Source organism: Caenorhabditis briggsae, assembly GCF_000004555.2.
Source record: "Caenorhabditis briggsae complete genome, chrIII, whole genome shotgun sequence".
In the NCBI taxonomy this organism is placed as follows: domain Eukaryota; kingdom Metazoa; phylum Nematoda; class Chromadorea; order Rhabditida; family Rhabditidae; genus Caenorhabditis; species Caenorhabditis briggsae.
Window position 1 is genome coordinate 8,407,239 of NC_013490.2, and position 13,352 is coordinate 8,420,590.

The window sequence follows — 13,352 nt, forward strand, 5'->3', positions numbered from 1 at the left end:
AAAAAAAAACATTCGGGATGTTTGACTAGGAAAAAACCTAAATTATCTGACACTTCTAGTTTTTCAAAATACTTACAACAAGCTAGCTGGTGCGCCTTCGGCGCGATTTAATCTAGTTCTTTACTGGTTAGTCGGTCCACTCCTAGCTTTTTTCTGTTAGGATCCCGTAAATCTATATTTATTTCTCAAGTTTTTCAAAAGTCGACAAACTGACAGGGGACAAACAGATGCGTGTAGCGTTTATATATGAGGAAGATTACAGTAAAACCTGTAATAGAAGGTCCTCTCAAGATTAAACTTCGAGCCAATTTATCTTGGTTCCTGTCAAAGATAAAAAAGTTGTCAACGGATAAATTGTTTATCATAATATCATAACATAATAACAGTTCATCAATTCGCACATTTTTTTATCTTTGACAGAAACCGAGAAAAATTAATTAAAACTTGACAATGTGGGGGCCTTTCTGTTACAGGTTTTACGGTAACATCATTTACCTCACTCAATGATCATCAATACAGTAAGTAATATCTCTTGTTCAAAAGTTTTAATATCATTGATGACACACCTGATGGGGATGAGACCAATCCAATAAAATGTTCATGGACATCAAAAAGCTTAAACCCAAAAATCCTGAAGAAGTGCGTAATGTTTCTGGTTTTCCCTTAAATCCCATCTAATCCTTTTCTTCTTCCTGCTGTCCTTTCTCTATCAATTTAGAGAGACTGATAATTTTCGATGAAGCAGGACAACAAAAGGGATTATCCAAATTGTTGCATCGACGACAATTCCGACGACGGAACGACGCAACTGAAAAAACGGATATTCCTGATTAGCTCATTAATCTTAAAGACGTCAAAAAAAGACCTGTGACCTGTGTGCAGCAGTCAAAAGGACAGATTTGTTCACATATAAAAGGAGAGAAGCCGAAAAGTCTCAAGCCCATTTCGTCCGTTCCCCGTCCGTCCCGTTTTCAACAGGAAACATCACAAAACCACCCCAAATTTAATAGGGTTTTTGTTTCTAGTGTGCACATTCTCATCCATCAAAAAGAACTTAATTACTTTAGAATTTTTGGGGGAAGACATGACTCAATGATCTGGTCCTTACCCTTCCTTTGCAAAATGTGTCATTGTACCACACCCCTGGTCACTAACTTCATGATTCATAAGTTTTGTAGGGAGGTTATCAGTAACAGGCGGAGCTAACTCCTTATCAGAGGCTGTCAACTATTTATTTGCGGTTTTTTCCAAAATGATTGTTCATTTTCGGAAATTCAACTTCTTCCGGCCGCTTTTTTCGAATGCCTTATCTCACAGGAAGTTCGTTCAAAAAACTTCCACTTGTTCTTTTACAGTAAACGTAATTCTTCCTGTCTATAAATTATATAAGTTTGAAGCACAAAAGAAAATGTTGCATTTTGTTTTATTCATTTTCATTTCCATTTTCTACTAATATCCAAAAAATCTTAACCTAATCTCTCTATCATTTTTTTTTAAATTCCTCTCCTGAAGTTCTTCCGTCTACAAGCACAAAAAAATCCCTATTTTTTCGTAGTCTAGTCTCTGCTGGTGTGGTATAAATTTGAAAATTAGTAAACCATCGGCACGAAACTGCAATTACTAGGATTCCATGTTTTCTAGCTCAGAGATTTTTTAAGGATTACTGTAGCTTCCCAGTTTTTCGATTACAGAATACCGTAAGACCTGTATTAGAAAGGGCTGTCTCTTATTTTTTCGTGGGATCGCGGAGAAGGGGTCTCTAGGGAGCCACATCAATTAGAGGGGCCCAAAAAAAACGTCCTATCATTATCGGCCACCCTGTACATTCTGACCCAATCATAAATTACTCATTCGTCTTTAAAAAAAGACTACTTAAGTTCATGCTACAGAACATTGCTGACAATTCGTCTCTTTTTTCTGATCAGAGAGACCAACCTTCATAGAATCATTTATGAAAAATCGAGACATACTTCAGTTTCACTGATAAACTGATTGTCGTCAGAAAAAAAGTGTGTGGGCTCGAGTGATAGGAGGGCGAAAGAATGGTTTTACGTCATCAATGTAACTGTATAAAATTACTCATTGACTTATTTTTGAGCTAGAAACAATTACTCATTTTTTGGCGAGACCTTTGACCTCTTGATTATTGATGATTTTTAAATATAATTCGTAGATTGTCTATCAGACTACGGGAAAACGGTTTCCGGGGAGTGCACCTTAGGTCGCGTAGCTGTTTCCTTGATTCGGAAACTTATCAGTTATCATTTTTATCAGCTCTCTTTCTTCTTTTACAATTACAGTCACGTCATTTATAGATGTTTAGAAGTCAAAAAAACGGAAAGGGGGTGGAAAAAACACTAGAAAATGACGAAAAGGTTGGGGTGTGGAGAGCCATTTACGAACTGTTTTATCGATTCGAATTGGATTAATTTTTGATTTTTTTTTTGAAAAATATTTAATGATGCTAAATTTTTTTCGAATAATCAGTTGCGAAACATTTCCTCACTTTTGTACTGTTCCCAAACCACACTCTGAAAGTTTCATTCTAACCATTTTTCCAGTATTTCTTTGATTTTCACACGGTGTTTTTTCTGGAACTCTGGATAAATTTTTCCCTACGCTTTTTTGACTCAGCAGATCTACTACGGTCTTAAAGTGTTAGCAACCGAGCGTACTTACAAGACATACAAAAAATTGATTTTCAGTCTTTCTAAAAAACAAACAAACGGTACGAACATGGTATTAGGAAATCTCAAAACCAGGTATCAATTTTCTTCATCATCATTTTATTTTGTTTTTGCTTCCTTTCTAATCTGAATTTTTGTGCTCCCCTGAGAACTGTCAGTTTTTGGAATTCTCTCTGATCTATAGATCATTGAATGATGTGTTGAGAAAAATGATATCATACCGGAGAAACTCCTATAAGAACCCCTCAAATAATTTCTGCGTTCTCTTTTTGCCTATGCTCACAGATCCTAAGACCTTCCACCTGTGACGACGGAACCATTCGACATTTCGATGACCTTAAAAATATTGCCTACGTAGCAAAGCTTCTCTTCCACCTGTAAACTCTCATCTACGTAGTCATCTGGTCAGAATTCACAATTCGCTGTGAGCTCACCAATCCCATTATTTTTCCAAAAATTTCCTCCTGATTCTGTTTTTAGAGTGACCATATCTAAATTTGGAAATTTCGTCGTCGTCAAAAAAAATCTGCTGCTTCTCCTCCATCGAAATTACGTAGGTAATCAAAAAATAAGCAGGTGAATTGTTTCATTGTTTGTGAACACAAGCTGATTTTGACTTTTTTCTAGTGTTGCTGCTCGATCCCTTCCTCTCTCTTTCCGATTGTCAGTGTCAAACCACCTGCACAGACATTTTTGTCGTGCTACTGATGACGACAAATTGAGGGGGGATATGGTCCGCCTCCTGACACAACAATATATATTCCTATGCTATTGAAAAAATTCTTTTGAACTCTTTTCTTCTCAATCTGAAAATCCCTCCAAATTTCAATTCTCGAATATTTCAGATTGACACTAACCCATCTTCTCAATTCATCTACCTAACTCATCATCATCTTCTTCTTTCCAATTCTTGCTTTCTCATCTGACCGTTCATATGCACGGTCTGTCCGACTGAATGGAACATCTTACTATTCAAACGGACGAGTTTCAAGAGTTTCAAGATAAGGTACGGGACAGGTGTTCTAACTTTTCACTCAACAATTCTTCCCCTTTTTTCTGATTTTTAGAGAATAGTTTCAGTCTAGACATGTGTTTCTTTATATTTAAATTTTTACCCTTTTCCAGTATAAATACTGTTCTTCACCGGCTTCTGTGGATAGCAGTTACTCATCCTGCTCCAGTGTGGAGGACGAAGTGAGTTCATAAGAGTTACAGTAACACTGAAACTATTCAAAACTATTCAGATCGACATCTACACACGCCTTGTGCGTAACGAGGAACCTCTCCGAAGAGATTTCTTCCGGGAGATGTCCAAAAACTCCTCGGCAAACTCCTCATTCGATCATGGTTAGTTTATGGGTTACGGTATCTGGAATGAAAATGATAGTTCAGGAGATTTGGGGCCGTCGTCATCGTCTCGCAAAGGATCCAAAGTCACTGATGCCGATCTTGACAGTCTCTTCCGATCCCTTGTTGTGAGTCTGAATCTTTTATATTCTCTCCTAAAAATATGACATCAACTCTGAAAACTCTTGAAAATTGTTTTTGGGCTGAACCCTCTTGGTTCATGCCAATCATTACTTTATTTTCCAGTAAGTTTCCTGAGAACATATCTCTCTCGAGCGCTAAATAATGACGAGATTTCCCCATAGGACTGTTTTAAATGGAAAACAGTAGCACACTCCATACAAGGGTTTAGAGAACACTTTCACATTTTCCCACCGACACGCTTTTTTAATGGGCATTTCTTTTTCGAAATTAAAAATAATGACTGTGGGAAAATATTGGTATAGATTTCTCTTTTTTTTGTGGTGCCACCTGTTTCTAGGTCCCAGGGTGGCAAAAAAGGTGAGAATGGGAACAGGGGGAGGGGGACAGGTGCATTTTTCAAAACATTCCGTCTCACTTTCGACCGTTTTCAAATTCATTCTCCTTCCCTCTTTCTTCTTTTGCACTCTTATCCACCCTCACCTAACTAACTACCCACTTATTACCTGATAATTGACCAGTTGAACAGATAGAGAGGGTGAGAGATACAGAGAAAAAGAGCATCAAGAAGTTTCATTTTCGAATTCAAAAACTTCTCTCACAAGTCTCTCTTTACCCCCTGACAGCATACCAACTTTCTTTTTCTTCTTTCGACCCCTATTTGCCTTTATTAGTCATAGAAACAGTAGCAAAGAGGTGGGACCAATGTGTTAACAAGTCACTTTCTTTCGTCTTCTCCTCAACCCCAAAAATGTCATTAGTACTGTTCTGCTTCCCTTTTGATCTCGTTTTTACCTTCTTTTTGGGGCTCTTTCTTTTGGGCTTACTGTGGCCAAGGATTTTCTTATTAGAGCACAGCGTATAGTTTGCTCATGACATTTCCGAATCAACGGATGTAAGCGGGACCTTTCTCAAAGTTTCTAGTTTTGCTTTTGAATGTTTTTAGATTGATGAAGAGGAAAATTAAAGATCGAACGTTTTGAATTTCCCCTCTGCAATTTTTCGGTACAACCTGTAATAGAAGAGGATTCACCTTTAAGCTCAATCATCCCAATTCCTATGCGAGATGTTAAAAATGTGTCACATGCCAAAATGTTTGTGATATTATGATGAACAATTTATCAGTCGATAAATTTTTTTTATATCTTGACAGGAACCGAGATAGATTGGCTCAAAGTTCAGAGGATCTTCTATTAGAGTATTTGGTTTTAACTTTATTCACCTTATGGCTTTTTTCCCTAGTTTCACATTGAGATTAAGATTTTTGATTTCTTTCTCTCTAACTAGAATTTCATTTCCCTAGGCTCCACTCTTAATTATGGGAGCAACCTAAATTCCACCAGATCTTTCGAAAAATGCGAGCATATCTTTTGGTAAATTCCAACCTTTTCGAGTAAATCTGGTGTGTTTCTAAACACCCACAATCTGTCTAATTGTTAGATAAACGTGTCATTTGGTTCTCCCTCGCTTTCATGTCTTTTTCCTGTTAACAACCCTACAATTTTCATCGAAATTTCTTCGCCCCCTTCTCCTTCCCAACATCAAACTTCTATACATTTTGCTCTTGATGATGATGCCCCCCTCCTCTCGAAATAAGACAATTCTGGAATTGTAGAGAGAAGATATGTCACTTTGTCAGGTACCCTTTTCTGGCTTCCCTCTTGTCAAACTGTGTCGTCATCATCTTCACATATAGGTGGTCTCCCGGGGCGTGATTTGAAATAATTCCTCTTCTTTTCGGTGTGCTCTTTTGTCGCTGCCAGCAGCCTAACGTGCTTCTGTCCCCTCCCTTTTCCGAAGCTCCGCCCCTATAAAACTTACAGCGAGCAAGCTTAACAGCTGCATATTTCAAAAGAGGAGCCCTTTACTTACCTCTTCATCTTCCGAATTCCTTCCATTCCATTCCTATTCCTTCCTTTGACCCCCATTACTCACTCTTACTGTTTTCAAAATGATGAGCAAACGGACTGCTAGCAAACTTGAGAAGCCGTCAACTCTAGCGGCTCTTGAAGAGCAACTACGTGCCTCTGGAGTCATTATCAATACTGAATTTGCCAGTTTACAGGACACCAGTGATCAGGCCAACGTTGTTCCAAAGCCGGAAGTTAAAGTCAAAGTCGAGACGATCCCAGAGGAATTCGAGCAGGTGAGAGATTGGGATCTGGGGTGGATTCTGGCGGGTTTTTAATTATCAAGGGCTTTGTGAGATATTTGTATTTTCCGTTCTAATTTCAAATCTCACTTGATCCTTTTAATTTCTCATCTTCCCTCCTTTTTTCTCTATTTATTCACATCCTTCATATATTTTAGCCATCTTCATCCGCTCCTTCTTCTTCTAACCAACGCGCTCTACCATCTCAATCACAACTCCAACCATCAGTTGCTCCAAATCCAGAGATGAACGCCTCAATTGCTCATATCAAGAGTGAACTCGACCCAATGCAAGCATTCCAAATGCCACCAAACGATCTGATCTTCGGAGCTCCTCACTATCCATTCTCGTAAGTTCCGTGCATTTCCGGAGAGGAAGTTTCTTCGTCTAGTAAATGTGTCACGCCACACTCATAAGCACCACGTGTGGATTACTTCTTGTGTGTTTTCTACGTAGTATCTGGAAGCAATAGGGGGGATTAATTGCACTCTATGAGATTAGGCTGCTTCTCTTGTTTGGCCCGATGAGCCTTTTGTTTCTTTACAGACTGACCCACGACTTCATGGGTGCACCGAATGCATTGATGCCACCGTTCACCTCGCCATTCTATCCACAGCACTTCCCAGTTCCGGCGGAGGCTCGTCGCAACAGTCAGGGCAATACAAGCTCCTCCAACAATACCGGAGGGACTCCATCACCACACTCTAACTCTCTTCCGACGTCACCCCCGCAATTGCACGGCTTCTTGAGGTTTGAAATTTTTCGAACCCGGAAGGATTTACTCAATATTCTTGTATTCCAGATCCTTCTTGAATCACGATAACTTGCAAACTCCACCAACTCCGTTCGGAATTCAGGATGAGGTTTTGGATGCTGACAAGATGTGTGCCGTCTGTAATGATCGTGCTGTTTGCTTGCACTATGGAGCTAGAACTTGTGAGGGATGCAAGGGATTCTTCAAGCGTACCGTTCAAAAGAACTCCAAGTACACATGCGCTGGCAATAAGAACTGCCCAATTGACAAGAGATACCGTAGTCGTTGTCAATACTGTCGCTTCCAAAAATGCCTCGAAGTCGGCATGGTCAAAGAGAGTAAGGGCAAACTTAAAAAGGGAAAAGGTTAAACAACTTTTACTTTTTCAGTCGTCCGCGGTGGTTCTCTATCTGGCAGAAGAGGACGTTTGTCTTCGAAGACCAAGTTGGCAAGATCTGTGGACCAACCATCTCCACCACTCCCACTTTTGGCATTGATGGGAAAGGCTATTGAGGATAATACCAATATGACTGTCACCAGACACTTTGTATGTTCAGAAATATAAGACTTTTAGATTGAAGTGATAATTTCTTTTTTTTCAGTTGGCTCCATTCGGTGAGGATTCTGCTGTTAGTATCCTCCATTGCGAATACATCGCCACCAGGAAACTCCTTATGGCCATGCCTCAGATCTGTGAGATCCCAGAGCCTGACTTCCGCATCCTTCTCGCCAGATCATTCTTCCCAATCATGGCGATCCGTTGTGCAAATCGTTGCGCCAACAACACCGAATCCATCATGTTCGAGTCTGGAGAGTTATTTATGCTGAATGCATTCCCAATCTGCTTCCAACAGATCCTTCGTTTCATGATCAACAAAGCTCAGAACTTTTCCTCGTTGGTCGAGTGGGAGCCACAAGCATTCGCTTCATTCATTGCTCTCCAATTCTTGTCCGGAAACACAGGTAACTAGTTCAGCCCGTTTCAGTGTATTCATTTCTAATTTTCAGAGCAAAATCTGTTGGGATTGTCCAACAAGGTATTGGTGGATACAGTGCAAAGCACCATTATCAATGCCCTGAAGGATCATTGCAGTGGATCTCAAAACAAATTGGCCAAGATTGTCAGACTGGTAAGTAAGCACTCAGTAATGAGAAGACCTTTTGAACTTTGTGCTGGAAACGTCATTAGCAATTGTAATCTTTCCTCGTCTTTGCAAGAAGCTCGAGATCAAATTTTTTGGGATGATGGTGACGTAGTAACAGAACACAACTTACTTTCACAGACAATGATAAGTGTCTTTGTGACATTTGAGGGTTTCTGAGGAAAAAGAGAAGCCTTCCAATATAAGACTGAGGGCAAAATTTGCACGGTTTTAATGCTAATCCACCAGGGTGATTAGGTGTCTGTTGAATGAAAAGGGAAACTTTTTTTGTGCACTCGAAAAATGGCTCTTATTTTCAGACTGACGAATTCGATGTGTTCCACACAATGGGGATTCAGGTCCTCGACTCAATGTATCCATCGACTCGTTTCCCAGAAGAATTCCAACATCTCATCAGTTTAACTCGTGCACCACTTCGCACTGCCGATACTCAACCAGCATGTGGAAGTCCAGTTGTTCCATCCACCAGTGCTCTTTTTGCATTCCAAATGGGATCCACTGCCTTCTGATTTCCTTCTGATTCTTTCCTTTTCTGATCTCTCATTTCGATATATATCATTTGTCAGCTAGCCGTCCTATACTCCAGAGACTGCATATCACTTTAATTTTATTTAATTTTATTTATTTATTCTCCTTATAACTTATATATTTTGTCCTCTTTCCCCAAAAAAAGAACCATCAAATAATTTGTTACCGGTAAACCTATTTTTGTCCTCCTGCTCCAAAAAACCCCCTCATCAACCTCAAAAGTTCTCAATTTGTCCTTTTTTCCCCTGGAATAGTATTTTGTTGTCGGGAACCCAAATCCTGTCACACAAACTGTCAGATAGCTGTGCATTTTTAATTTTTTATAATTTTTAGAGTTTATTTAGATGATACTTTTATTTGTATGGAATTGCATTAAAAATATAAATCATATATTTTGGAAAAAATTTGAATTTTTGAAATAAGAAATGAGCAACTGGGACTCGTGAGCACCGGAGAGGGACAAGAAATACTGAAGAATAAGGGGGATAATTCGTGGTTGGGACAGAAATGATCGATTTAACAAAAATTATTTCTCATCTGTCGTTTGTTTCGGCGCATGTACTGGACAGCAGTGTTCAAATCCGTTTTTAGTTCGCATCGACTGAATCCACGATCGTCGATTATTGGTTCTGGATAGGCGAAATCGGGACATTTCTTCCCTGGAAAAGAGTTTATCAACAAACGATATCACATGCTGAAAAGAATTGATAAAATCCCAGAACTTGAAATTCCATTTTGAAGGTGGCTCTGATCGAATTTTGAAAAAAATTGTAATGAAATGTTTCTAAAGTTATTTGGTAATCAAGTGATCAAGTGAATCAAGTGAGGAGCGGAGCGACGAGCAGTAAAACAAATAGGTTAAATCGCGCCGAAGGCACCCCAGTATTTGAAACGCCAGAGGCGTTTTTTTGCAAAAAAAAATACAAAAACATTTTTGTTGGAGTACCCCTTTAATGCCATTTGCCATTTATATTGACATTAAAAAGGTATTGTCTTATATCAAAAATCATTTTCTTTATTTCTTCTGGAAACAGCTTTTTTTGAATTTCTGCTAAATTGTGTTCTAGACTCTAGTTTGTCTTGATAATATTTTTTCTATGTTGTTTACTTTGTTTTTTATTGAAATTATGATTCTATGCGTTTTTCAATAATCCTTTTGTACCTTAAATGCAGTCTGATCTTTATAATAACCAATTCAAAAGTCGTCTGCAACTAACACCCCTTCTACCTCCAATAGAATAATTCTGATCTGTGACGTTGTAATCCAGGTGGATTAGTATCTTCTTAGGTATGATTCCCCACTATTGATTGAACATGGATCTTTAATTTTCGAGAAACAAATTGAACCCGGAATTTGAGAGTAATAAAAAGAAAACAAAGGAAATAAATCTTTTGACAACTTACAGCATTTATTGAAAAGAAAATGACGTCCTTTCTCACAAAGACATCGTGATGGAAACTGGGATCTATCGCAGATTGTACTTTCACAGGCTTGTTTGCATTGATCCTCGATCATACATCCTGTCTCATTTGGTTTTAGAGCTGAAATATATGTCGAAATGTTTACTGAAGTTCCGTTACGAAAATGTTAATGAGACTTGACTTCCTGAGCCAAAACTAGTTTTCAGATTTTCTAAACTGGCTTCAGGGAGTTCAAATTGTTTTCAAGTCTATTTTTAACTGAAGTTTATCCTATGTTCTTTTTAAATTCTCCATTTGTTATACTATGTCTGGAGCTGTGTTCATCATTTTAATCCGAAAATGACCTACATCTCCAAGTCCTAAATTTATTCTAATAACACATCAACATTTTCCCGACTTTCTGATTTTTTGGCTGCATTCCAATGGCTTCTTCTGTTTAGAGAATGCCCCACTCAAAGGATCTATTTCAGGAATGATTCAAGGGATACAACGTTTTTTTTTCTTTTCTTTCTTATCATTTTTTAAATACTTTTCCTGATGTTTGTTGCTTATCTTCAAAGGGTTTGACACTTTCCATAACCCAGTAGTTATTGTGAGGGTGGAGGAAAATGACAAACTTTTGGAAAGTAATGATTAAAACAAAGAAAATGTGATCAGTCGGATGAAACGACAGATCTTGAAGGACATAAGAAATTAAATGTTGAAAACTTAAACTTTTAGATAAATCGATAATTGAAAAGTAATGTCATAGCAAAATGGGAAAAATGTTATGATTCATAAGAAATTAACACAAGTTCGGGTGAACTTTCAGATGTGTTTTCTGGTAAATGGCAGAGACTGAAACTGGAATTTTCAAACAGTGGGGGTTTACAGAATACTTGAAAAATCGGTGTCCGGACCAATGGGCCCGGATTTTCCATATTTGAAAAAATTTTAATGACACTCCGTTCTTGGGAAGCTTATTTCGATAGAAACTTTATTTTATTTTTCTATTGAGCCCGAAAATGTTTGGGCCTGGCCTTGAAATTTCTGAAAATATCGCGGCCCGTTGAAAGTATGGTTTACAAACTTTCCAGCATTCAATTTCAGTAAAGATGAACTCACCCATCAAACAGCATCCTTTGGAATAGGTACTCGCGTGGAAACAACTCAAGCCAGTATCACAGTCCATTGTAGTCGTGCATTCTGAAGCAAAACATACGAATCATACCGAATTCATCATATTTTTTACCTTGAGAACATGTAAAATCCACCAATTTCGCTTGTAGAATCTCAATAATAGGATAATACCATGGAGTCTCTTTTGCTGCCAGAATACAACAATTCGAACATAAAAAAGAGAGAATCAAGAATCGAAGAAGCATTTTTGTAACTGATCGGATCGAGGGGCAGCGACTGATAGAGGAAGTGCTTCGGACAAAATGACCCTAAACCTCAAACCAAAAGGAAGTCGTTAAAAAACAAACAAGTGTGGGACAAGGAGTAGCCGACCGGAGCAAGGGAGCAGCTCCCAAAAGAACGTGTTGTTTGAATTGAAAAGTACTTAGGCTCACGAGAGAGTCAAAGGGATTACGTGCTGTTAGTGACCACCGTACTTTTCCTTTCTTCTTGGACTGTGGGAACATTGAAGAATATCATACAAGGACAAAGAATGTTTCGGAGGAAGTGAATCACAGAGGTCAAGGGGGGTTTCTCACTTTTCCAGGAAGTTTGATAAGGCGTAAAACATGAAAATGATTACCTTATACCGTAAAACCCGAAATAGCAGGGCCCTCTAATTTTTAACTTCGAGGCAATTTATCTCGGTTCCTATCAGAGATATCAAAAATCTGTCAACCGGTAAATTTCTTGTCTTTCATTAGCTGATCCATTTTTTAAATCTTGCTCACGAGCCAAGAAAAATAAGCCCTAACACGACAGTGTGGGGGCCCTTCTATCACGGTTTTAAGGTAAATTTGTTATCCATACACGGTATAACGTTCGGATAGTACTGAAACAGTCGGTTTATGCCCTCTGCTCTATTATTGTTGTCCGAAAAAATTGGAGTTAGAGAGTATTTTTTGCAGTCTGAATACGATATGCACCTCGAAGCGACAAGCCTAAATAGCACATACTCGGTGGAGACGCAGAGAAATTTTTTGTTCAACTGTCTGCGTCTCGACTCCAATTTTTTCGCACAACAATAATACCTCCTGACTTAGGCTTACTGTATCTTACACTTGAATTTCTAACTTCAGAACTTCCGAGTCCCAAAAATTTCGGAGTATTTCCAAATTCGAATTTTCGAACTTCCCGAAATTTCTGATTAACTGAGTTTCAGGGTTGGCTAATTTTTTAAATTTCTGGAAACCGAAAGTTCTGAATGTTTAAAATTTCGAATTTAAAAATTTTCAGAATTGTCTGCAGAAATAACACAGCAAATCCACAGGATCGAAATTTTTGGTTCAGAAAAACATAGATATTTACTAAAAACAAAAAATGTCTGAAATGTGAAAGGATAAGCACATCATTATATTTTGTGAATAGAAACATTTTCAAATGATTTACAAAACGACCATGATCCATTCATTTATATTCCACATGAGAAAATCTATTGGAATCCTAGATATTAGCCCGCTCTCGAATGAATACAAAAACGGTACCAACCGAACCGTAACAATGACGTATACTCTATTTCCTGTGCCTCATTTTCTCCTCTCTTTCGCTTCCTCTCTATTATTACCTCCTCATCACCTTCTCATTGTTCCGTTCCCCGTTTTCCGCATTGTTTATGTCTCTCATTAATGTATCGATAACCCCGTGTGAAGGTCCATACCTCGCTTTTCTCCGTAAGTTTAACAATTCGGCTCACAATATCCGAACTGCCAACAAAGTGGTCCATTCGAGAGTTACACTATGTCCTCTACAGCTGACTACTCTCTCCTCCGCCCTTCTAATCACTCTTATCCTTTCTTCAACTCTTTCACCTATACTCCCTTCCTGTTAATTCAACAACCTGTCTTCTCTCTTTCATTCTCTTTTCTTCCATTTGCAAAAACACTGAATAATACATACGATTCGGTATAATAATACTGCATGTCCCCGTCCTGTGTCTATCATTTACCCATTATCTCTCATTAGGCTTCATCCATATGTTCGGTTCCTGTGTATCCTATCCT

General features: G+C 38.4%; 2 protein-coding genes across 2 annotated transcripts; one reads left to right on the forward strand and one right to left on the reverse strand.

The window, feature by feature from the left end:
• Positions 1-3,642: 3,642 nt before the first annotated feature.
• Cbr-nhr-6 lies at positions 3,643-8,753 on the forward strand (the record flags this gene model as incomplete). The annotated part of the gene is made up of 12 exons (XM_002641426.2): positions 3,643-3,693; positions 3,813-3,881; positions 3,932-4,034; positions 4,080-4,162; positions 6,160-6,321; positions 6,486-6,676; positions 6,874-7,077; positions 7,130-7,419; positions 7,471-7,628; positions 7,684-8,044; positions 8,090-8,211; positions 8,544-8,753. The coding sequence occupies 12 exons, from the start codon at positions 3,643-3,645 to the stop codon at positions 8,751-8,753; spliced, it is 2,004 nt and encodes a 667-aa protein (XP_002641472.2).
• A 535-nt stretch (positions 8,754-9,288) lies between these two features.
• CBG09762 lies at positions 9,289-11,558 on the reverse strand (the record flags this gene model as incomplete). The annotated part of the gene is made up of 4 exons (XM_002641427.1): positions 9,289-9,431; positions 10,177-10,314; positions 11,299-11,379; positions 11,426-11,558. 4 exons carry the CDS (start codon positions 11,556-11,558, stop codon positions 9,289-9,291), a joined length of 495 nt encoding a protein of 164 aa, XP_002641473.1.
• Between the last annotated feature and the right edge of the window lie 1,794 nt (positions 11,559-13,352).